At 43.4% G+C, this 25,561-nt stretch overlaps 1 protein-coding gene across 5 annotated transcripts in view; it reads right to left on the bottom strand.

Annotated features, from left to right (window-relative positions):
* Nucleotides 1–3,400: 3,400 nt before the first annotated feature.
* The window catches only part of usp2a (ubiquitin specific peptidase 2a), a 115,315-nt gene continuing 93,154 nt past the window's right edge, over nt 3,401–25,561 (bottom strand). For all 5 annotated transcript variants that reach the window (XM_080214828.1, XM_080214826.1, XM_080214829.1 and 2 more), the window contains 11 exons: nt 18,808–18,858; nt 17,413–17,536; nt 16,924–17,035; nt 16,639–16,749; nt 15,798–15,862; nt 14,823–14,926; nt 13,078–13,158; nt 10,978–11,056; nt 9,045–9,152; nt 7,871–7,991; nt 3,401–7,406 (listed from right to left, as the gene is read on the bottom strand). In XM_080214828.1, coding sequence (XP_080070954.1) covers nt 7,319–7,406; nt 7,871–7,991; nt 9,045–9,152; nt 10,978–11,056; nt 13,078–13,158; nt 14,823–14,926; nt 15,798–15,862; nt 16,639–16,749; nt 16,924–17,035; nt 17,413–17,536; nt 18,808–18,858 — 1,044 coding nt within the window. In that variant the 3' untranslated portion in view covers nt 3,401–7,318. The remainder of the gene's footprint in view (nt 7,407–7,870; nt 7,992–9,044; nt 9,153–10,977; nt 11,057–13,077; nt 13,159–14,822; nt 14,927–15,797; nt 15,863–16,638; nt 16,750–16,923; nt 17,036–17,412; nt 17,537–18,807; nt 18,859–25,561) is intronic.

Here is a 25,561-nt window from a genome sequence, read left to right as displayed (position 1 = left end):
CAAGTTACTGGCCTGAGAATAGAGGGGATATCTGGGAGGGTGAGGGTGTGGGTAGGTGGCGATTCTCCCCTCCCGCTGCGCTGCTTTTGGAGACTCCAGTCGAGACTGTTTCACGGGCTCCCTGCTCTGCCCATTTCCTCGCACCGGATTTCCAGCAGCAAAATCTCCGTGCCAGAAATCGGCACGGAACTGCCTAATGCATTCAAAACCTAATTTAAATATTTCAATCCCTTTAGCAGGCCTGGGACTGAACTCGCCAGCCCACTTGTTTCTCCCCCCTCACCAGAACCATTTCGTTCTGGCAAGGCTTCCAGTAGCTCCCCGCAGGCCGACCCCGCTAGAGTGAAGCCGACAATCGAGGTCCCTCCAGTGGGTCAGAAGCTAGGGGGTCGCCCCCCTCAGAGTTGCCATCTTGAGAGTGCCAGCCTGTGCCCCCTGGCACTGCCCAAGCGGCAAAGTGGCACTCTCCCTTTGGGCTGAGTGACAGCAGGAGGGAAGCCAGCAAACTGGGGCTGGCGATCAGGGTGGACGCGGGGGGGGAGGGGGGGGGGGCGGAAATCAGGGCTGTGGGGGATGGGGAGGGGTTGAGGCCGGGGTCGCAGATCCGGCCAACAACCGGCAGTGCAGGGCTACTGCGCATGCTCAAATCTCGGTGCTGACAGGGCAGCGCATGCGCAGTGGCCCGCTGCAGGCCTCTCCAGCGGGAGTAGGCCTCACACTGCTTTTTACACTCAGGCTGTATACAGTGTAGGGAGTACGGGAGATTCACTCTGAAAATCCCACTGAAAAAGTAGTGGGATTTACTCCAGTTTTTACGCAAATTGAAACTTAGAATTTTTGGGGGGAGAATTCCCCCCCCCCGCACTTATTTTACAAGGAAAACAAGCAACACACTGCAGATGCTGGAATCTGAAATAAGGTGATGATGCAGAAAAAGCCTGGATGCTGGCTGTCCTGCTCAACTTTTCAGACATCCTGTTTGCCTTTACAAGGAGGCTTCAGAAACCAAGTCCAAGATCACTGACTGACAATTTGGAAAGCAGACCTTATTATTTAGGGAAGGAAATCTGCTGTCCTTACCTAGTCTGGCCTATATGTGACTCCAGAGCCACAGCAATGTGAACTCACAGCTACCCTCCAAGGGCAACTAGGGATGGGCTGTAAACGCTGGCCAGCCAGTGATGCCCATGTCCCATGAATGAATAAAGACCTCTGGTGGGTATTTATAAAGAAACAGGGAATGTTTTAATAATTATAATGACTGAAGCAATCTTTTATGTTTTAAAGCTTATTTATTAGTGTCACAAGTAGACTTACATTAACACTCTAGTGAAATTACTGTGTATCTTAGCAAGGATTGCCTTAAACTGGGTCTCCCAACCTCAGGGGATTCCAAGTCCAGGGAGTGGTTAAGAAACATGGTACTGATCTTTGAACAATGTGCTTTTAAGCAACTCCCAAACATCCACCCCATTGTCCAGTTGCTGATTGGTTCAGGACAGTCTGTATTGGCTGGTTTTATGATCCTGATATAAGCCAGTGGAACTGAAGATCCAAATTCAGAGTTGTCACCTTCATAGGGAACCCAGCCCAGACCAAAATCCGAAGTCGGGAAAGAGCTGCGATAACCACTACAGATATCACATGGCAGGATAACATGATAGTACATAAATCCCCAGACTAGAAGTGTATTCCAGGACATGGGAGGCTAAGGAGAGACTTGCGGGTCCCCTAGCAGAGACATTTGTATCATCAACAGTCACAGGGTGAAGTGCCTGAAGATTGGAAGGTAGCAAATATTGCGCCTTTAAGAAGGGAACCACAGGCCTGTGGGCCTAATGTCTGGAATGGGTAAGTTGTTAGAAGGCATTCTGAGAGACAGGATTTATAGGCATTTAGAGATGCAAGGACTGATTAGGGACAGTCAGCATAACTTTGTGAGTGGAAAATCATGTTTCATAATTTGATTCAGTTTTTTGAATGGGTAATCAAGAAGGTAGATGAGGGCAGTCGACATTGTCCACATGGATTTTAGCAAGGCCTTTGACAAGGTACCACATGGTAGGTTGTTGCATAAGGTTAAATCTCATGGGATCCAGGTTGAGATAGTCAATTGGATACAAAATTGGCTTGATGACAGAAGATGGTTGTAGAGGTTTGTTTACTAGACTGGAGGTCCGTGACCAGCAGTATGCTTTAGGGATTGGTGCTGGGTCCACTGTTATTTGTCATGAACATTAATGATTTGAATGAGAATTTAGGAGGCATGGTTAGTAAGTTTGCAGATGACACCAAGATTGGTGGCATAGTAGACAGTGAAGAAGTTTATCGAGGAATGCAATGGGATCTTGATCAATTCAGCCAGTGTGCTGATGAATGGCAGATGGAGCTTAATTTTGATAAATGTGAGGAGATGCATTTTGATAATGGAACTAGGGCAGGACTTACACAGTTAATGGTAGGGCATTGGAGAGAATTATAGATAGAAACATAGAATATAAGAGCAGGAGGAGGGCAATTTTGTCTTTTAAAAAGCATTTAGACAGTTACATGGGTAAGATGGGTATAGAGGGATATGGGCCAAATATGGACAACTGGGACTAGCTTAGTGGTTAAAAAAAAACTGAGCATCATGGACAAGAGATCTAGCGATACAGGTTCACAGCCCCTTGAAAGTGGAGTCACAGGTGGACAGGTGGTGAAGAAGGCATTCGGCATGCTTGGTTTCATAGGTCAGGATATTGAATACAGGAGTTAGGATGACTTGTTGAAGTTGTACAAGACATTAGTAAGGCCACACATGGAATACTGTGAACAGTTCTGGTCACCCTATAATAGAAAGGATATTATTAAACTAGAAAGAGTGCAGAAAATATTTGCTAGGATGCTACTGGGTCTTGAAGGTTTGAGTTAAAAGGAGAGGCTGGATAGACTGGGACTTTTTTCCCTGGTGCGTAGGAGGCTTAGGGGTGATCTTATAGAACTGTAAAATAATGAGGGGCATAGATGAGGTAGAAAATCAACATCTTTTTCCAGAGTTTGGGGAGTCTAAAACTAGAGGACAAAGGTTTAAGTGAGACAGGAGAGTTACAAAAGTGTCCAGAGGGACAATTTTTTCACACAGAGGCCGCTGAGTGTGTAGAACAAGCTGCCAGAGGTAGTAGTTGTCTTTTAAAAAGCATTTAGATAGTTACATGGGTAAGATGGTTGTAGAGGAATATGGGCCAAATGCAGGCAATTGGGATTAGCTTAGGGGTTTTGAAAAAAAGAGCAGCATGGACAAGTTGGGCCGAAGGGCCATGCTGTAAACCTCTATGACTATATGTGATTAAACCTCCAGAAATAACTCTATGAAGGTTAGCAATCAAATCTAAACTAAGGGAAAGGCAACAAACATTAGTTTAATATTCACAGTGCTTTTATTCTTTCAAAAGTAGTTTTAAAAAACAAGGTGCATGCGCACGCCCTTCAGTGAACCACAGGTGCTGCATTAAAACTCACCCGGCATCCCTGCAGCAATAACAAAGTGCAGATTCTTTTTCTTAATATTTTTCCAGACATTCCAGTTAATATGAAATAAAACAGTACAAGAAAGTAATACCAACGGTTAAGGAGTGTGGGCAGAGTGTGAGGAACCTCCTGATCCCAGCATTGTGTAACTAACTCATGCTCACAGCTGCCCAGCATCACTGCAGCTGCAAACTCCACTTCTGTGCTGCAAGGAACAGCTATTTTTCTTCCCCTTGTCCTTCTCCTCACTCTGCCATAGGCACAGGAACTTGTTGCTCTCTAATCAGACAGAGAGAGCATCAATGCTTACCCAATCACCTCCAAACAGGTTGTGGAATCTGCTGCACTATCTTGTCTCTGACTGTGCCAGGATTCTGAGCTAGTGTGAGGGGGAGAGCTAAGTGAAAGCTAAGAAATTGTCTGGGAGGAGAGGGGAGGTTTGACAGAGAACCTGAGCTGGTAAAAACATTTTCTTGAATAGAAACACAAGCTGTCACCTTTTTTTTTAACACAATCATTCCCACTTCCTATAAATGTTCCCTGGAGCTCCCTCCTTAACAGTGAGTGTATCTACAGTTCAGAGACTGCAGCAGTTCAAGAAGGCAGCTCACACCCACTTTCTTGAGGAAAATTAGGGATGGGCAATAAATGATAACCCAGCACTGACATCCTGTAAACAAAAATGCCCCTCCCGGTTTCTGTGATTGAATATTACCTCCTGTAATGTTCCAGCAGAATCAGGATTGCTCTGTCTGGTTTGTTCGCCAAACGGGGGTTAACCGGTCCTAAAAGCAAGTTGTTTGGATTCTCAAACCTGCACCATGATTGGAAGGCGACATTACCCACCTCCCCATCCTTTATCATTTCACACTTGAGAAAACAGCAGATAGGAGGACAGGCTGGGGAGTGGCTGCAATATCAGTACCGAAAAGGTCTGAAGCAAATATACAGTTTGCCCCCAAGACCGATCGACTTGGGAGAAGAAAGGGATCAGAGGGACATTTAAAAATAACATACAATGTAAAGAAAATCAAATTCACTGTACTATCCTCTCCCCTGGGAGCTTTGTGTTTAGAGTTTGAGCACAGCAGCCTAAGCCACAGCCTCCTCTACAATCAGACAGCAACATTCCTCACTTAAATTAAACAATAAACCAAACAGAATTTCATACTGTACTGAGATCAAAGAACATTGCTTAGTACCTGCTCACCAGGCTGTCATTCCAAGGCATAGGTTTATATATATTTATGCTGCACGTGTATACACACATCTGTTATTCTAAGTACTATAGATATATATTTAGTTAAAATTTCTTATGTACAATTCCTCAATGTACATAATATAAAATATATCTGGTGCTTGTTTACACAGTAAACAAGATACATCCATAAGCCCACGACATATCAAATTAGAACAGTCAGCATGTCTCCATACATTAGAATTTGAAATTAACACATTAAAACTAGTCTTTTGTTAATAAAATTACAAAGTACTGTTGGAAGATGAGTGTCAGGGGTGGTGATAGGAAGTAACAAATGGACTCAGTGTGATTATGCTACAGGTGCCAAGTTAGTGGCTCTTAAGTCCTCTAGCTACTGACTGCTTTTTGATTGTTGGGGAGGAGGTATCTGAACAAAGATTATGTCATCAATCAGAACTGGAGAATGCAGCATCACTGGTCAGGGAAATACAGAAAGATCAGAGGATTGGAGCAAGGCCAGATAAAAGAACACTTGTGCAAAGTCTTCACAACCTGCCAGGAAAGACAGTGCGCTGCCTCAGGTGGCCAGAGTTAGAGGGTTAATCAGATGTACAGAGAGACACAGCATTATGGAGTAGGGCAGTGAAGGGCTTTAGAGAAAAATAAAACAAGGAATGAGGTAAAAGGGATAAACTATCACCACTAACAGAAGATAGCATCTCCATTGTTCCTGTTATCTACATCAATAAAGGGGCAAAATTAAAGTCACTGGCTCTCACAGCACTATGAGCAGTATGTATGTTTCAGAACTTGCCCAGGGACAGCTCAGGCTGAGCTAGAGAGCTACAAATTAACCCAATCACAGGATGTGGGGACTGCTCCAGAATCTCATTCTCTGTAATCCTTTTGAGCTGAAACTAATCTCTCAGATTCTATGTGATTTCTCATCTTCCAGATCAGTCATATTTTCTGGCAGCAGAATTTACACAACACAAATACTAAAATCAAACATTGGAGTCCAGTAAAATACGACCTGATTGGTATTTTTTGCTGAGAAGTAGTTTAGTAATACAGGAATCATAGGCATACTCCACAGCCATGTAACTTTCACTGTTACAATTTGGAATGGCCGAGTGCTGAGTAGGAGTTGTGAGGTGAAACGACCGGCAACAACAGGTAACAGGATTTACTTTATGCAATCGATCTGTTTAGCTACAAAGATTTGGATGTTTTGAAGCTACAATTAACTCTTTATGTCTCTTTCTCTAAATTTCATTCCTTTCCCGTCCACATCCTTTTAAAAAAAGGGAAAGTGAGAAATGGTGTCTGGAAGATGAGCAAGTCCCTGGGAAACGAGGATAGAGGTAGAGGAGGAGGCAGGAAAAGACAGGAGGCAAACCAAACAAAGGAAAAATAAAGTTGGAAGGAATTGTGACAGGATGATTGAACACTGCTGGTCACTCCCTGGAATACCAGATACACGTTTGAGATAGACCGAGGAAACAGACTGCCTGACTCAATAGGTTCTGTGGATATTCTGGTCACGAGTGGTTCTCAGGGATGAAAAAACAAAACACAGGCTGTGGATTCAATGAAGTTACACTGATTACAGAAAGCAGACAGATTTCCCTTCTCCTTCTGTGACATGGAGAACAGTCTGTACCATCAAGAGGCTAAGCTGTCAGCTGCACGGTATTTTTAACCCTGTATAACAACAAAAGGTTCACAGAGACATCTCTCTTGGGACTTAGACATAAAGCTGATTAATTTGGGCAAGTAAATGTTACTCCTGTCAGTCTTCAAGAAGAGTGTACCAATCCTGGTCACTTTAACTTAAGTTCAGAGCTGGTTAGCTTCCTTCAATCTTAAACTGCAACTTACTAAATGTGAGTTTTGTTTTAATTTTAAATATAAGTTAACATTTTTAAATATTGCAGACTTTGCGGAGACAATGACCCTAGTTTAGGCGAGCAGTTAGGGGAGCTAGGAGCGTTTGCCTGTTGGATGGTGATGGTTCTAACCAGATGTGTCGCAGGAATTCAGGCAAGTCACTGCAACAAGACCAAAAAAAATAAATAAACATTTAAATAATCTGCTAAGCCCGATTCCCTTGTTTGTAATTCTGAGGATCTGAAACAGCAACAGACCGTTTCCATCCCTCTCTGTAACAATTTGTGGTTTTAATGTTTGAAAAGACTTGCAAGAAAAATTCTGCAACTGAAAATAAACATACTCCAAGACAGTGCCGAGAGAGAGGTGCTGGTGCAGAATCTGCAGCTCCTACAGCTCACTGCTGCAGACAGTATTTCAGTAGTAGGATGTTAATGTGAGCTGCATTCACTCTGCATCAGATGCTGGTGTACTTTGGAAACTGTCAATGGCTGCAGAGCTGGTGACCCTGGAGTTTCTGAAAGAGCCCTTTGTGTCTGCCCTCCCTCCTCTGCCCCTCTCGATCCTGCTGCAGTCAGTCAATCTGGCCATTGATTGGCTCAACTCTTAGTCAAGGAAGTTGTGTTGCATCACGAGGACACAAGAGATGTCACTTATGAAAGTTGCCATTGCTGTAAGACAGTTTTAGCTGCTTTGTTCTCGCACGTGCGGAGACAGTTATATCCGAGAGGGAGGGCAGGAGAGTTCATAAAATAAAACATAGGCATCACTTGTCCGTATCTGGCTCGATGACATTGGAGTCACTCTGCAAAAAAAGACAGCTTATCATTTCCAACTCTCGTTTTCCTCCCCCCTCCTCTCTGCAACAGTGCACCAGCTGAGCATGCTGGTTACATGTTGGAAGTCTTCATTAATGGCGTTCTCAGACATGCAGCTCTTTAACTGCAGAGGTTGCAGCAGGATTAAACTCTCATCCAATATGGATGGCTCATTCAATGAGAAATCCTGGCACATTTTTCCCAAACTCCAGATAGGCAGAGTTATTATGAACAAAAAAGCAAAATTGCTCCCTTTGTCTGCTCCCATTTTCAGCATCATAACAGGATAGCACGAGGGGGTAGGGCGTGGGCAGTGTGGCATGGGCAGTGTGAGGGGTGGCAAGGATGTAGGCAGCGTGGCGGGGCAGGATGCAGGCAGCGCGGCGCGGGCAGGACGTAGGCAGCACGGCAGGGTGTTGGGCGTGGGTAGTGCTGCATTGTTGGAACTTACCTGGAGTCATTATAGTTGTACCACTCTGCAGACTGGGGGTTCTTGCAGTATGCAGTGTAATGGCCCCCCATGGTGGTGCCCGAGTGATTCGACACAGCGTAGAGATTGTAAACTGCATGAACTGCCAAGAAAAAGAATGAAAAATATATTTTTCCTGTATTGCAATCAACTACTCCATAGCAGCTATAACAATGGAAGAAGCTTTACTTATTTCTAGGTTTTGTATCGGAATAACCCATGACGCAGCTCTGATAGACTCTCAGTACACTTAAATCCTTTCCAGAATATTCCATGACGCAGCATTGATGGACTCTCAGTTAAATCCTTTCCTTTGATGTTCAATTAAACTTTTATCCTTTTTTCCATCAACATACAGGATGGATTTGGAAACTTCTGGATTTAACCCCTCTCTCCATTCCTTTTGATATTTGCTCTCAATGTCTTTTTTGCCCTCCCACAAATAGAAGGAACACGTTTAAAAATCGACAATGTGAAGTTTTCTAACTCTGGCTGTTCAAGGACGGAGCTGATATACAGCTTGGAGCAGAGAGAGAGAATGTTAGCTTTACCCCAGGCACAGAACTCTCAATCCTTGATCCCATCAAAGTGCAGTCTCTGAATAACTGGGAACAACTCTAACCAAACAGAGAGACTTGGATTTATATTGCACTCTTCATTAACATTGGACATCTCAAAAGTGATTTACAGCTAGTGTAGTTATTTTTGTCATGTGGGAATTGGGCAGCCAATTTGCACACAGCAAGTTCCCACGAATAGCACAGATGAGAATGACCAGATAATTGAGTTATCTTTGTATTGTAGATTAAGATTTAAATATTGGCCAGGATACATGGGAAAACTCCCTTGAACTTCTTCAAAATAGTGCCATGGGGCATTTTAGATGGTGCCACAGTGTAACTTCTCATTGTAAAATGATGCCACTGACAGTGCAGTACTCCCTCAGTGCTGTACTGGAGTGCTAGCCTTGATTTTTTTGCTCTCAAGTCCTGAAGTAGGACTTGAGCACAGAATCCTGTGATTGATGAGAAAGTGCAAATCCAGAGACACACTGAAGGACTGACACAGTAACATGTCAGGATCATGAAGCAACAATGTCAATGTGCTATATAAGTTCTGTACATATAATCATCCCAAACACTCCTACATTTCTCACCATTGTTCTCAGATGAGAATTCTCGAAGGTCAAGATCCTTCAGTGGAAAATTTACAAAAGTAGAGAGTTTACTGGTGCGAATCCGAGCTTCGGAGAATCGCTTCAAATCTGAATAAAGTGCTGAGTCAAGGGTCATAGATTGTAAAAAGTCAGACAAGTTCCAGTTTCCTGCTGGGATATCAAAGAAAGGAGCAAAGACAAAGAATTAAAGGAGTCAGGGAACGGTTTTAAGTCACACTGACCAATCGCTGTTTGGAAACGTGGGCGGGCTCTCTCATGTAGCGGAATTTAACGCAGACAAATGTGAGGTATTGCACTTTGGAAGGACAAACCAAAGTAGAACATACAGGGTAAATGTAGGACTCTGAAGAGTGCAGTTGAACAGAGGGATCTGGGAATACAGGTACAGAATTCCCTAAAAGTGACATCACAGGTGGATAGGGTCATAAAGAGTGCTTTTGGTACAATGGCCTTTATAAATCGGAGTATCGAGTATAAAAGTTGGAGTGTTATGGTAAGGTTGTATAAGGCATTGGTGAGGCCGAATTTAGAGTATTGTGCACAGTTTTGGTCACCTAGTTACAGGAAGGATGTAAATAAGGTTGAAAGAATGCAGAGAAGGTTCATGAGGATGTTGCCGGGACTTGAGAAACTGAGTTACAGAGAGATATTGAATAGGTGAGGACTTTATTCCCTGGAGCGTAGAAGAATGAGGGGAGATTTGATAGAGGTGTATAAAATTATGATGGGTATAGATAGTGAATGCAAGCAGGCTTTTTCCACTGAGGCTAGGGGAGAAAAAAAAGAGGGCGTGGGTTAAGGGTGAAAGAAAAGTTTAAAGGGAATATTAGGGGGGGCTTCTTCACGCAGAGAATGGTGGGAGTGTGGAATGAGCTGCCAGATAAAGTGCTAAATTTGGGGGTCACTTTTAACATTTAAGAAAAACTTGGATGGGTTCATGGCTGAGAGGGGTGTGGAGGGATATGGTCCAAATGCAGGTCAGTGGGACTAGGCAAAAAATGGTTTGGCACAGGCAAGAAGGGCCAGAAGGCCTGTTTCTGAGTTGTAATTTTTTATAGTTCTATGGTAATTCTTCCCCAGGGATCAAAGCTCTCTGGGAGTCAGAGCATTGCTCTCAGCTATAGGGTTTCTAGGTTAGAGACTCAAAACCCAACAGAGACACTTTTCCCACTTCATCCCCAACCAAACAGGGACAATGTGGGAAATGACCAGGTTAGTGGGGTTGCGATTCATCCCAACACATTCAATAACTTGGCCAACATCACTCACGTTTGAAAATACCAGCCAGCTGGGTGAGAATTTTGATTTACCATTGCCTGTGTAATGGTACCCCAGAGAGGATCAGTGCCTATGGAACCCATTTCTGTGTGACAGTTAGTACCTGCTGCATAGGAGGTGAGAAACCAACAACAATATTAGAGGGCACATAGTTAACTGGAGATAGAAATAAACAGTGTGTGTGTGAGAAAATGTGCAAGAGATATAAAACTAAACAGAGATAAAATAAATGAAACAGATATTGTGCAGAAATGAGTTCTCTGCATTGCTGGCTAGCAATGATAGGGATTATACAACCTTCTTGAGTTGGATTATCAGCCATGATTGTAATGAATGGCAGAGCAGGCTCAAAGGGCCAAATAGCTTCCTCCTGCTCCTGTCTTCTATGTTTCTTCCACTTGGGCTGGCACCTGAATTCAGAGAAAGATCAGGCCTAATTCAGCTTAGATTGAAACCAAGAGATGAAACATGGATTGTCCCACCTCATTGTCACTCAGCTCCCATTTCTCTAAAATTCTAGCAGATATCAGTATCGCACCATGCTAAATAAACCAACTAAGCAATAGTGCAATAGTAAGGATCAGCTGGCAGAAAATATGCACAATCTTGCAGGAGCGATTTATCAGAAGGATACGAAGCACGAGAATCTTTGGGAATTTCTGGATTGTGAATTTCTTGGTACATTTCCTTCGGACTTTGCATCTGTAGCAGGTCTGAAAAACAGAGTGTGCAAAGTTAGAGGTAAGAAAATTAGGAGTTTGTACCCCATCCCCCACCAATCTCAATCATGATTTTGTTAAAGCAATGTAGGAGAGCTTGGACCCAATACCTGGTCTGTGCTGATTTATGAACAGCAGTTAAAGAACAAGGCCATTCAGCCCATTGAGCTGTTCTGTCATTGAATTAGATGATGGCTGATCTGTGCTTTCACCCCATTTGCCCTCAATGTACCCAACAAACATCTAATGATCGGAGTCTTGAAAGCCTCAACTGACCCATAGCACCACAATATTTTGGGGACAGATCAATCCAGAGTTCCGCTACTGAGTGAAGGCCTACTTCATGACATATCCCTGACTCTAATTTTAATCACCCTTGTTTCTCACACCAGAGGAAATGTTTCCCCTCAAACTGTGTTAACCTTTCTCTTCTGTACCCAATGAATACAAGCCTGGACTATAGAATATGTCTTTATGATTTAACCTTCAGTAAATTATGAGTTAACTAAATTGCAAGAGGAGGGGCCTTTGGGAAACTGGACAAGTCCGAGATAAATCAGTGAAAGTTAGTTGTTGCTCCATGACAGTGGAGGGCGGGGAAAGGCACTGGATGAGAAGAGGATTAAACTTGGCTGTGACATCCTAGGATAAATAGTAACACATTTCAAATCAGCAGGCAGTGAGACTTATTTTCAGCATAAGTCAATCTCCTAGTAAAAGGGAGTAAAGTAGCATCCATGGATACATTGAACACAAAACGTTCAGGAATAGAAAGTTTCTCAAGCAGGCAGTGCCGATGACTCATTCACAGACATTTTAAAAGTTTAAAACATTACTGGCTAGGCCAGCATTTTACTGGTCCCCCAAATTGCCCTTGGGAAGGTGATGGTGAGTGGTTGCAGTGGGTGTGGTTCAGTACACCCACCGTGCCGGCAGGGGAGGAATTCCAGGACTTTGATCCAAAAATTGCAGGTGAGATTGCTGGGTGACATCAATTATCTTTTGCTCAAACTGCTGGATTGTCCAGAGGGAATTTGAAAACTAATCAGTTAGTCAGCGACATGCCAAGTCCCTTAACAATCAAACAAAAGATTATTGGTTGCTCTTCAGTTAATTGTGTTAACCCCACCATTCATTTAATCTCTATTTTCAGTGCAGTTTGAGTAATTGAAACAAAATAGGTTTTAAATTTAATCCATTCAGTAATTGAAAGTTCTGGAGGGTTTCAGGATTGGCTGCACTAGCACACATTTTGGGCATTAAATCATCCTGATTGGAGACTAAGTCCACTCAGATAAGGAACAGGAGGAGGCCATTCAGCCTCTCGAGCCTGCCCTGCCATTCAATCAGATCATAGCTGATCAGATTGTAAACTCAATTCACAATCCTGCCTGCCCCCAGATAACCCTTCTCCCCTTGCTTCTCAAGAATCTATTTGCCTCTTCCTTAAAAAATACTCAAAAACTCAGGCTGGGATTCTCTGCCCTCACCCTGCAGCCGCAAGTGGAGTTTTCGCTGAGAGGCAAATTCTTGTTTCTCACTGACAGCAGCAGTTGGATGTGAATGGCCAGAGAATTCTGGCCTGGGAAATCATTTTCCTATTCTGTGTTACTCAAGTTTGTCTTTCAGGTTAATCTCCCGTTTCTAAATTTTTCCTCCTTTTTAGTCAGAGTTGAAATCGAGTTTGAGCTGGATCTGAATTGTTAATCCCTCAGGAATAATGGTCCCCCACTGCCCAAAAATATTAATCTAGACCGCTTAACCTTTACCTGTGAACTCTCACCCTATCAATACTACAGGAGCACCTCTGCATCACAGAATGCAATGGTTAAAGAAGGCCACCCACCACTCTTCTCAGGCAAACTTAGAACAGGCAACAAATGCCAGCCTTATCAAGGTGACTATATATCGAGAATTAATTTTTAGAACTGCTACTGTCTCAATCACTAATAATAAAACAAGGTTACACAGTGACAAAACAGAATGACCATCACAAGAGGAAAAGGTCAACTCACCGGCTTTTCATCTCCATCCAGAACATCCTCTTTGGTGAATAGTCTGATACAATCCATCAGTGAAGCTTCACTATAACCTTTCTGCAAAAGAAACAACAGCTTGGGTAAGTATGAAACTCAGAACATTTTCTGAAAACTGGTGATAACGATAAGACAGATCTTGTGTGATGAAACTGTCAACTGAGGGGGCCAGGTCAGCATGACCTTTGCACCTGGAGCTCTTCCCTAATTGACACACACGGAACTTGTTCAAAGTGCACTCGGATCTGGCAATGCAGCACCGCAAAATGCTATCAAAAAAAAAGTTGTGATAGTGATGGAAAAAAACTTAATTATTCACAATATTATCGCTCACTTTATTGCTAAAGATTTGGGATTTCTGCCACATTAAAAGGCAGAAGACTTTCCACTATGTGTCAGCTCCAAACAAGGCTATTAATCTGTCAACAAAAGCAAACTTGTGGATGCTGCAAATACTCAGCAGATCTGGCAGCACCTGTGAGCAGAAAGTTCCTTGATATGAAACATTTGGCCTGTTTCTCGCTAGAGATGTTGCCAGGCGTACTTCTGGTAATCTGTCACCCTGGTTCTCTATTGTCTGGCTGCTGCAAATGAGGAATAATTTGCTGGGATTCGGAAGCAAGGATTGCTCACATTTCTTCCAGCACCTGTCGACTGTGACATAAATCCAAGATAAATCTCCCAGTCATTGCCCTTTGTAGATATTCTTACCACATATCAAAGTTACAAAGCAAAGATTTTACCTAGGAGGGCCAATAAACGTCACACAATAAAGGGTCTGCTGGAATTGTGATTATATTATTGAAATACAAATCCAGAGGCAATAACTAATAATCCAGAGCAAACCAGTTCACACCCATCAGGCTAGCTTGAGAACTTCCAACTCAGTATTAAAAAATTAATCTGGGATGGGTAATAAATGAACAAGTTGGTCTCAAAATGAATCTGCAGGATTTTAGTGAAAACCTGCTATCCCTACCCAGTTTAGTCTGTACGTAACACTGAGAGGCCAATAGGCCATTATATCTAATGGGCAATAAATGTCACATTGTGAGAATAAATAGAAAAACAGAAGCTGAGGCTTCTATCCTCTTCTGTTCAGTTCAATAGTCATGGATACATACTGTTCGCATCATTAATCCCCAACATTTCACTTTTCTTCACAGAAGTGTGTGTCCAATGGCTGTGTCCTGGAGAATAGTTGTAGCTAAAGGAGGTTCTTATGATCAGACAGTATCTGAATATTAGCAGCTTCATGAACAGTGAACTTCTGAACTGCTTATCAAGGGAACCTCATATTTGGTCCCTACGCAGATGTGAACCTGATGTAACTGCATTCTATCAAAGCTTTTTAAAGTTTAAAGTTTTAGTTTAAAGTTTATTTATTATTAGTCACAACTAAGGCTTACATTAACACTGCAATGAAGTTACTGTGAAATTTATGGCAGCACATTGATTAGCACTGCTGCTTCACAGCGCCAGGGACCCGCGTTCAATTCCCGGCTCGGGTCACTGTCTGTGTGGAGTTTGCACATTCTCCCCATGTCTGCGTGGGTTTCCTCCAGTTTCCTCCCAAATTCTGAAATGGTTAGGTGCATTGACGCGACCAGGCGCTGGACTGTAGTGAGTAGGGGAATTTCACAGTAACTTCATTGCAGTGTTAATGTAAGTCTTATATGTGACTAATAATAAATAAACTAAACTTTAAAACTTTGATCTCTCACCTTGGAGATTGGTAGTGACAGGTCCCAAAAAGGGTCAAACACTGTGGAGCAGTAGCCACACTCACCGCAGGTGAGGGAACTTTTCAACTGGCCCACAAAAAGATCTGAAAAACAGAAAGCAGTCAAGTTGTTACTGATGTGAAAAAGAAATCAGGTATTTCCTCTCAGGCGAATGCTCCTGAAATCCACAATTCTGCACAGTTACTCTCAGATCTGTTATGATGCAGAAGGAGATCATGTCTGCACCAACTCTCCAAATGAGCATTATGGCTTAGTGCCATTTCCTGCCTTTTCCCTGTACCCTGCACATTGTTTCTATTCAAATAATTATCTAATGACTCTCAAATTCTTCGATTGAACCTGTCTCCATCACAGTCCCACCCAGTGCATTTCCAGATCCCAACCAAAAGTTTTGTGAAAAAGATTTTCTACATCATGTTTGCTTCTTTTGCAAATCACTTTAAATCTGTGCCCTCCCACTCTCAATCCTTTTACAATTGGGAACCGTTTCTTCCTATTTACTCTATTAAGCCCTCTCATGATTTTGAGCATCGCTATCAAATCTTCTCTTAGCATTCTTCTTTCCAAGGAGAACAGTCCAAACCTTTCCAATCTATCCTCATCACTGAAGTTTCTCATCCCTGGAACCATTCATGTAAACCTCTTCTGCACTCTCTCCAATACGTTCACATTCTTCCTATAGAGTGGCACCCAGAATTTACACAATATTCCAGCTCAGGTCTGTTTTGTACAAGTTCAGCATAACCTCCTTGTTCTTATACTCTGCGCCCCTATTAATAAACCCCAGGATACTATATGCTTTATTAACTGCTCCCTCCACCTGTCCTGCTAATTCTGCACTTATACACCCAGTTCCCTCTGCTCCTGCACCTATTATACTCCTTATTTAACATATTCTTCCGACCACACATACCTGGTTATGTTCATGTGGAAACCTGAATATGCTGCACTTACCGACAATCCGACTGTCCTCTCTCTCCAGGTATTTCTTCCACATTCTTCTCCCCTTTTCATCATCACTAGAGGTAAAGAGGAAAATTTAAAGTGCATGCCCACATCAGACACCAAATTCTTTCAAATTATACCACCTTCCTTACATTCTCCTAAAGTCTTTAATTAATTAGAAACACTGAATTTAATAACAGCTGTGTCACATTCACAAGAATCTGCCAAAGTGAGTTGGGAGCAGTGTCTGGCTGTGCGTTACATTAGGGCAATACTCCTGTTCCACATTTTTATAACACTCACACCGATAGACCTTAGCTACAATATCAGGGAAAGAAGGAACAGAGGACACTGAGAGGACATCTCAATCAGCAGTGCAATCACCCCAAAAGCTGACTCTGTTGCTGGGTAATGACTGGACCTGCAGAACTCGGGAGGTACATAAAACCAAAGGAGAGTTACTTGGAAGTTATATTTGCAAGAGAATAGAAATGACAATTTATCGGAGCTGACTAACACTAGGAACAGTGGAGGCAGATTCAGGGAGAAGTTAGATAATCTCTTGGAGGGAGGAAGAATGGGTAGTAGGATATGTTGTGCTGTTTAGATGAAAGAGGTTTGAGTGGCCGAATGATCTGTTTCTGTGCTGTAAATTATAAGAAATTCGAGCTTTTAGGGACCACAACAATCTATCCCCAAAATGATATTGAAATAGTAAAATTGTGAACTGGATTCTGCACTGAATAAAGCACTCAGCACAAAGCAAACCACTGGCAGTTATCTTCACGCAGGCAGCCCTGAGCAGCTAACTGACAGGTACAGGTCACACCGGTAGCTTGTGGACACTTACAGGAGGTGGTCCAGGTCCTCCACTGTAGCCTTGGAACGTACCAACACCCTGTTCACTTCATTGTGAAGCCCGTCAAGCAGAAAGCGGAGAAACTCCTGAGCATCCTGTTGACTGAGTAAACAAAAAGATTTCAAGCAAGGTGTGGCAAAAAAGAATAAACAAATCTGCATTTACGTGACAACCTTCATCACCACCCAGGTGTCAGAGCAGCTTCAACATGAGGGGAATGAGCCATGGCAACGAGTTTCAGCCCTGACTGCTATTTATATTTTGGATGTCACTTACTTGTATCCCACGAATCGCGGGGCATATTTCTGGATTTGTGTTTTGAACTCAGAAGGACTGATGGGGTCATTGGTGGAGGACGTCCACAGAGCCTGGAGAAGCTTTGCAAATTCTACAGGAGAGAACAAAAACTGATGAGCTTTGAGTGAAATTGGTCAGTGCAGGTTGAGGAATACTCACAAATTATTTTAAGTAAATTATTACAAAAACTCACAAATTATTTTTTAAACTTGGCACTGAAGGAGGTCATTCTGCATCTTATCAATTGCATTGCCTTTGTAATGAGGCCTAGGGGGATTGATTGGTGATAATGGGATTACAGACAATGCAAGCACGGCAATGTATTGGGAGAACCCAGAGGCCAGGCTCAGACTGCAAAATATTTTGCTCCATTTTGAAGCAATTGGGGTGGGGATGGTATTATCGGTTTAGGTGGAGGAGATTTACTGACCTCTCCATAGCCCTTGGCCAACACACAGAAACACATACCCTCCATGAGTGCAGTGTTGGTACGGCTCCGATTGTTGAGATCTCGCCGGTAGGTGTTCTGAATACAGTAATCCCGTAGTTCTCGGGTGTTGCTCAAACATTGCAGGATTGAGTTCATGAAACACTGCACCAAAAAAAAGGCACATAAAAAGGAACATTAGTAACTATCCCAACAAAACAGAGGCAGATGAAATTCATACAGAGACTATGAGTATGGAATGAGTGAGACCAATGCTTAGCATTCAGAATAGACTGTGCTCTCTGGGCAAGCTTTCATGGTTTTGGAAGAGACTGGCAATTGTGAAAACAATCTCAGTCTGGTTCCTTCAGGCAGCCTGTCTTCAGTTACTGAGTGCTGCAACTGCAGGAAAACCGACAGGGCCATAAGAATTCCAAGATATGGGAACTCAATTATCTCTCGCACTCTGTCCCACCAAATGTCCTCTAGGTGGCTTCCCAACACCCATTTTTGAGTTAGTTGGTGACTTGGGTAGAATTCTGATCTCGAGTCAGGAGGTTTGAACAGTGGATGGAAGTCCAGCTTAGAATTCCGGATTGATGTCCAACAGGTTTTTTTGCTCGAGTTACTCAAACCTGAAACAGGTTAGTTGCTACAGACTTGTTCCCAGAGACAGTGCTAACTGTCTTGTGACCTACTTCCTTCATCACCTCCAATATTTCCAACCTGCAACTCAACTGCCTCTGAGGATTTGCTTTTACCAGTCAAGTTGAAAAATAATTTGAGTTAACAGAGTTCACACCTCAGTTTATTTATAAAACAGATGTAAAGACAGGTGTCTCAAATACAAGTGTATGTTTGCAAATCCCAGGCCACCATTCTCACAACACAGCAGGTGTTTAACCAACATGCACTGTTTTGGGTTTGAGTATTGTCATTGCCTCCTCTTGTTGCACTGATATCACTGGTACGTAAATACTCAAACCCAGCCATCACCTCTGACACATCTGAGCTTTACTCTCCCCCATTTAACCAGATTCACAACCCGAAATGTACCAACTGATAAGTATGTTCCCTGGTGTTACTTTATTGTTCTCATGGGAGGGATCATTCAGCTCCTGTTTCTCATTCCGTTACTAATCCTGGCTGGAAAACAGCTGTTGATTTTGGTTCAGAAGAAGACTAGAATGTGATGCCCCCACAGTTGAATAGTCCTCCAACACATACGTCTGTTCTCGCATTGCAGGTAAAGGCAGTTAGTCATTAGTTTGCCTGACATTGCCTTACTCTGCCCTACCATCCAACTACATTGGACATCAAACCCCTTTAAATCAATCAAATCAACTGCAAAACACATCCTTAAATAAATGCCAAGTTCTGGAGATTATCCATAATGAAAGCACAGTAAAGTGCTTCTACTGAAAAATGAAACTCACTGTGTTGCCCAGATTCCGAAGCCCCACCAGGCCCTGGCTGCTTTTAGAATTCTGAAAAAAAAGGAACAAAGATTAAATTGGAGTTTTAAATTTTCAGATATAACAGTTTCCAGTCAGAGTGGGTTTAGGCTTTAAATCAAATAGAAATGTGGTACAAAGAATTTAAATCCTAGCCAGAGAAAACATAAGCAAAGCTACTAATCCCAGCACTCAACATTCTCAACTCCACTCATATAACAAAGGAAACTCCAATCAAACATGCCTGGACACGGAGTCTCATTAACCCCACAGTGCTGAATGTTTGAGCCCCCCCATCGAGTTTTACTTTCAATATAAATGTACCAGTGTATGGCTTCCCACAGGCTGTAGTAACCTCATCTATCCAAGCTTAGATTATGGATAATCTATACCGGATATCACTATCTGGTAATCCCACTATAAAAGAGAGAGTTGCATTATAACAACTAAGCACATTACTGAACAATAGCCCAAAGTGCATCATACAGGTTACATCTACATATTTTGTTTGTACACAATGAAAGCCATCTAATAAAAATTAGATAAATGTTCAGTTATCTGTGGCATTGTGGGAAGACTGATGAAGAACTCTCGCATTAGTTCAGTCTGCTGTGGGATCTTTGACTCCCACTTGAGAGAGAGTAAATAGAGGCTTAGTTTATTGTATCATCTGAGAAAATGTACCTCTGACAGTGCAGTGCTTCCTCAGTACTGCATGGAGTGTACCAGTTTAGATTGTGTGCTCGAGTCTCTGAGTGGGAATCAATCCCACAATCTAATGAATTGCAGGCAAGAGTGAGCTAGAGTGAGACTATTTTTCCTAACACCAAGGGAGGGGAGAAGGCGACATCACTGGTAACATCACTGGACTAGTAATGCAAAGTCCCAGGGTAATGCTCTGAGGACACAAGTTCAAATCCCACCATGGCAGCTGGTAGAATTTTAAATTCAATGAATGAAAATCTGGAATTAAAGCTAGTCCCAAAACTCAATAATGACATGAGTCATCAATTGTTGTAAAATAAACCAATATCCCATCAAATTATTTTAAAAATCCCAACAGAAACCTTCCACTGTAAGTGCCAACATTCACAACATAAATTGGGAAGTCCTGTATTCACTTGAATCAAACCAATAAGTGGGACTTCAAACCAAACCTCCCAGTTCATTACAGTTGAGTTATAATTTTTGAAAATGCAGAGGGAGGTACACCCGGTAATTTAGGGAATTAGGGTCAGTGACCAGGAACCAAAGACTGAGCAGCTACTGAAGTTCCTCGGGAAATTTTCCCAGTGAGTCGGCTGATTATTCCCTTCTCTGTTCCCGTTCATTCCATTTACAGTTTTCAGCACGTGTATTTTATTGAAGCGTCAGCTCCTTCAACACTCCCTTACTCTGCAGACACTAATCCTTCTCTACAACTAGCCAAGGAAAATTCCCCCACCCCACTCTCGGTAAAATCATTTCCAGATAATGCCAGATAATGTCTATGGGAGATATTTCCAGTCTGTAGCTCCGTGTTCTCCATCCCTACTTCTCTCTCAGGGGTACCCTGCATCCTGCTGGGGTTCCTGCACTTTAACCTCAGCCATTCTTCACATAGCAGTCTCTGACATGATGCAAACGAGAGAGTATCAGGGCCCAGTCTAACCCTCTTCTAAAGAGACATCCACACCCATCATGCAGTGGTTCCTGCTGCAGAGAGAAAGAGCAAAGATCCCGGCTATTATTTTCTCTTGCTACTCTTGTTAAGACTACCTGTAATTTTTACTTTATCATAGAGTCATACAATCCCTACAATGCAGAAGGAGACCATTCAGCCCATTGAGTCTGCACCGACAACAATCCTACTCAGGCCCCATCCCCATAATGCCAAACATTTACCCTAGCTAGCCCCCGACACTAAGGGGCAACTCAGCATGGCTGATCTACCTAACCTGCATATCTTTGGAGTATGGGAGGAAGCCCACACAGACACAGAGAGAATGCAATGCTATAGAGTTCACTGTTTCTGTGCAAACTGACTCAAGCGCAACATCAAACACTTCTTAAAACCACTGGGTTAATCCTCCAGCCTGGTATTTGAGGCTTCATGGAGAAATGCTAATGTTAACATATAATTCAAACCAGAACTCAAGAGATAACATTCTCACCTCTGACTCAGAGGATAATGAGAAATCACACAGAAGATAATCCCAATGCAGTCAACCAGTAAATAAGGAATAACAGCAGAGGCCCTATGGCAGCAGGAATGGAACCAGCATACTACCATTAAAAAAAACTTGCTCATCAACACCCCACAGCCTGCCCATCCGGCTTCTACCTGCCAACATTGGGTACCTGCTCCCCCCCCCGAACCGTTTCTGCACCAGCCAAGGCCTTCGTGCAGCAAATCAGTACAAGTGGTTGTAGCAATGTGGTTGACTCTTAACTGCCCTTGGACAAGTAGGGATGGGGCAGTAAATGCTGGCCTGCCAGAGATGCCCATGTCCCACAAATGAATAAAAAAAGTGGGACCTTGCCGGGAACCCAGGCTGCAACTGTGGTACCCCACAATCAATGACTCACAGCATTGAGAACTGCTCCTGACACAATTTGGCAAAGAGCGCGGAGAACTCCGTTTAGCTGCTGCGGAAGCTGTTGTCTGGATTGGTGATCACTGCACACTCTTAAAAAAAAATCAACCACTCAGTCAACTAATCGCACTGCAAATCTGTCTCAACAATTCCCAATCTCCTCCTTTGAAGATTCTGTCTTGGAATTTTCTCTAAGTTTCTCCCTGGGTTTCAGGGTACACGAAGCATAGAGTCAGCAATGGCTCCTGGGTTTCCTTCTGAGTTCCTAACCAAGCTCCTCAGAACATAAGAACATAAGAAATAGGAGCAGGAGTAGGCCATCCAGTCCTTCGAGCCTGCCCCGCCATTCAATAAGATCATGGCTGATCTGTCATGTCTCAGCTCCACATTCCCGCCCTCTCCCCATAACCCTTAATCCCCTCGCTTATCAAAAACCCATCAACCCGCGTCTTAAAAATATTTAGCGAGGCAGCCTCCACCGCCTCAACGGGCAGAGAATTCCAGAGATTCACCACCCTTTGAGTGAAGAAGTTCCTCCTCAACTCCGTTCTAAACCGCCCCCCCCCTTTATCTTGAGGCTGTGTCCCCTAGTCCTACTGTCCTTTCTGAGCGGGAAGAGTCTCTCCACCTCTATCCTATCCATCCCATTCATCATCTTATACGTCTCAATGAGATCTCCCCTCATTCTTCTAAACTCTAACGAGTACAAGCCTAGTTTATTCAGCCTCTCCTCATAGCTCAACCCCCTCAACTCCGGTATCAGCCTAGTGAACCTCCTCTGCACTCCCTCCAAGGCCAAAATATCCTTGCGTAAGAACTGATGGCAGCACTTTGGGGTCCTGTCTGAGATACTTTCAGACTGGTTGCTCCAAGCTGACCATCTCAAACTGACTGAGGAAAAGTTGTTCACTGATCCCTGAACTGATCAACAGACTCGGAGTGGGTCCCACTCTTGTTATGAGGCAGGATCCAATGTAACAGCATTTGGACATCTTGTAGCCTAACAGTTACAATGTCTGGTAACTGAATTTAGATTTGAACAATTTTAATAACAAGCTTCATATCGATATCTATCAGAAATCAAAACTCAAAGCACACAGTTAATTCAAGAAGCTTAATTTTTATTATTCCCAATGTAGAGATAAATGCACAATGGCCCAACCAATCCAGGCTGATGTTAATGCTCCAAACATGTCTCCTCCTGTTCTTCTCTCTCTCTCTCCATCAGTATACCCTTCAGTCCCTCATGATACTCGTTATAATAAATTCCACTTTCTAAAGGACAAGTTTATAGAAAAGATGTTCTGATAAACTTGTCAATCTGAAACTCTCCAAAGATGCTGCCTAACCTGCTGTGTAGTTGCAGAATTTTCTGTTTTTATTTCTGATTTTCAGCTTCTTTTACTTTAGTTTCATATTTAAGGGGCTGGGGAGGAGAAAGACAGCCCGTGGAACCAAGACAGTTTAGGAACAACCTGGGGCAAACGTGGGATCGGTGAGATAGATTCTGTCCAAGTCACGAGTCCCTCGGACTGATGAATGGTGTTTCCACACAGACATAGGGGATTAGCAAAGTGTCACGTGTGAACAGAAACATCACACTGCTTGTGCAGAAATCACAAGCTCACTTGTGACCTTGATAACTCACATCTTCTGGGCTGAGCTTAGGGTAGAGTCATTGTGAATGGGATGGTACGGTCAGATGCTCGAGGAACCACTACCGGCTGTTTTAACAACAGCTATTTCTCTCTGCAGCAAGGGACAGATCATTAACCAGGCCAAGGAGAACAGAAATAGTTGCTGAGATAATCTAACAAGTGCAGCCTGCTGAGAATAGCAACATAGCTTCGATCCTTTTGCTGAGATGATAGGCAGCTGCAATGACGTCTCTGAGCCACTGACGTTGTAGCATTTTCATTAACTGCCTGCTGATTCTGTCTCCAGTTGCAATCAGCTACAACTGGCATCATACCAGCCAGCGTCATACACATTTGTTTTTCACTGCAGATTCACCAAAACTGGCAATGTGAGGCGGGGGAGGCAGGATTTTAAAATAGAACACAGAGTGTAAACTGGCTAGGAGAGAGATTCAGCAACGTCATGTACAACACCCAACAGTTTACACTGCCCACACTTACAACGCCATCAATTTCTGGATGAAATATTAAAGAAAGGCTCTCTCTGCGCAAGATCCCACAAGACTGCTCAAAGAGCAAGCAACATCGTTAAAAAACCATTATCTGCTCATGATCCCATTGCTGTTTCTGGGTTCTTATTGTCTGAAATTGGCTGCTGCGTTACAGTAGATGAATACACCTTAAAACGTATTTCACCAGGACATCCAGAGGTCACGAAAGGTCCTTTGTAAATACAAGTCTTCCTTGCTTGTTTATTTGGGATGGAATGGAGCAGGTCGCCAGTGATCCTGCCTTCCCGTGATTCAGTTTGTGTAAGAGGATGGGATGAGGTTCAGCAGTGAGTCCAGGGTTCAAATATTTTCCTTCACTCTCTGGGACCACCTGTAAATGGCCAAAGGATTAGGACCCAGACACAAGATGTGTCCAGTTTGTCAACCTTTATCCCAGTGAGAGTCAGCACCTTCAGGAGAGGAGGGAGACCCTGTACCCCGGTGAGAGTCAGCATCTTCAGGAGAGGAGGGGGACCCTGTACCCCAGTGAGAGTCAGCACCTTCAGGAGAGGAGGGGGACCCTGTACCCCAGTGAGAGTCAGCACCTTCAGGAGAGGAGGGGGACCCTGTACCCCAGTGAAAGTCAGCACTGAGGAGAGGAGGGAGACCCTGTACCCCAGTGAGAGTCAGCACTGAGGAGAGGAGGGGGACCCTGTACCCCGGTGAGAGTCAGCACCTTCAGGAGAGGAGGGGGACCCTGTACCCCAGTGAGAGTCAGCACCTTCAGGAGAGGAGGGAGACCCTGTACCCCGGTGAGAGTCAGCACCTTCAGGAGAGGAGGGGGACCCTGTACCCCGGTGAGAGTCAGCACCTTCAGGAGAGGAGGGGGACCCTGTACCCCAGTGAGAGTCAGCACCTTCAGGAGAGGAGGGAGCAAACAGAACATTTCAGGATTAAGGTCTGTGCATCAGCTTGCGGAGAATGGGTAAAAAGGATGACTGCCCTGATCCACAAGCTGAAAACACCCACTTGCACTTTTTGCAGACAGTCTGCTGAAATCGTTAGCTCAAGTCACAGGGGTATTTCAGAAATGTGAATACCAACCTTGCCAAAGAATCCAACTGTGCGATTGTCCCGGAACTGACAGCTTCTGCTGATGAAGCGGCTCAGGTCATTGGGAGCATTTCAGTGAGAAAGGAGGACGGGGAATATCTGTCCCAAAATGGGTTAAAACCATCCCAGGTTGATACCAACCTCTGTGAAAGTACAGTTATTGTGTTAATTCTGTATTTTATGGCACAGTATCGAAGTGGAATCTCGGATCAGGAGCAGACACCTGGGATGAAGGTTCCTTGTTTAAACAGGAGGCTGGTATTAGAGAGACTGGGGCTTTGAAACTCCCACATTCCCAAAACAATACTGACACCCTTGAAATTCTGAACTTCACACAAAAAGATGCAGAGAGAGAGAAGACAAAGATCAGGGACTATACTGAGAACATGTGACAGAGAGGAGATGAAACTATTGTTTACAGAATAGGAGAGAAAGAGAGGAAAATAGGTGACCAAAGATGGAGCAGAGGATAAGGGAAAGGGGAGAGTAGTTAAAAAAAAGGCCACTTTAAATCTAGATAGAAATACCAATATAACAGTCTTCCTGCACTAGACTATTAATGGTGTAATCTTAGGTTAATCATTTATCTAAGTCACTACTAATTTGGTTTTCCAATAGCCATGGTTGTATCGGCAAAGTCCACTATTGGGCTGGTGTTAGCCTACAGATCTCCTGCTGGTAAGTACAGTCCAGCTCTGTCAAAGTGTCATCTAGACTCAAAACGTTGGTTCTATTTTCTCCCCACAGATGCTGTCAGACCTGCTGAGATTTTCCATCATTTTCTGTTTAGGTGCAGCCCAGATTCACTGAGACCAATGAGTGAGACAACCAAAACAAATAATACTGGAAAATCTCAGCAGTATTAGTGTTTTTACACAGATCTCCCTGTCCACAGAGTTCAATGATTCCCAGCAGATTT

This window comes from Carcharhinus amblyrhynchos, chromosome 29 (assembly GCF_965287045.1).
Source record: "Carcharhinus amblyrhynchos chromosome 29, sCarAmb.v2.hapA, whole genome shotgun sequence".
In the NCBI taxonomy this organism is placed as follows: Eukaryota; Metazoa; Chordata; class Chondrichthyes; order Carcharhiniformes; family Carcharhinidae; genus Carcharhinus; species Carcharhinus amblyrhynchos.
This window is presented reverse-complemented; position numbering and strand designations above follow the sequence as displayed.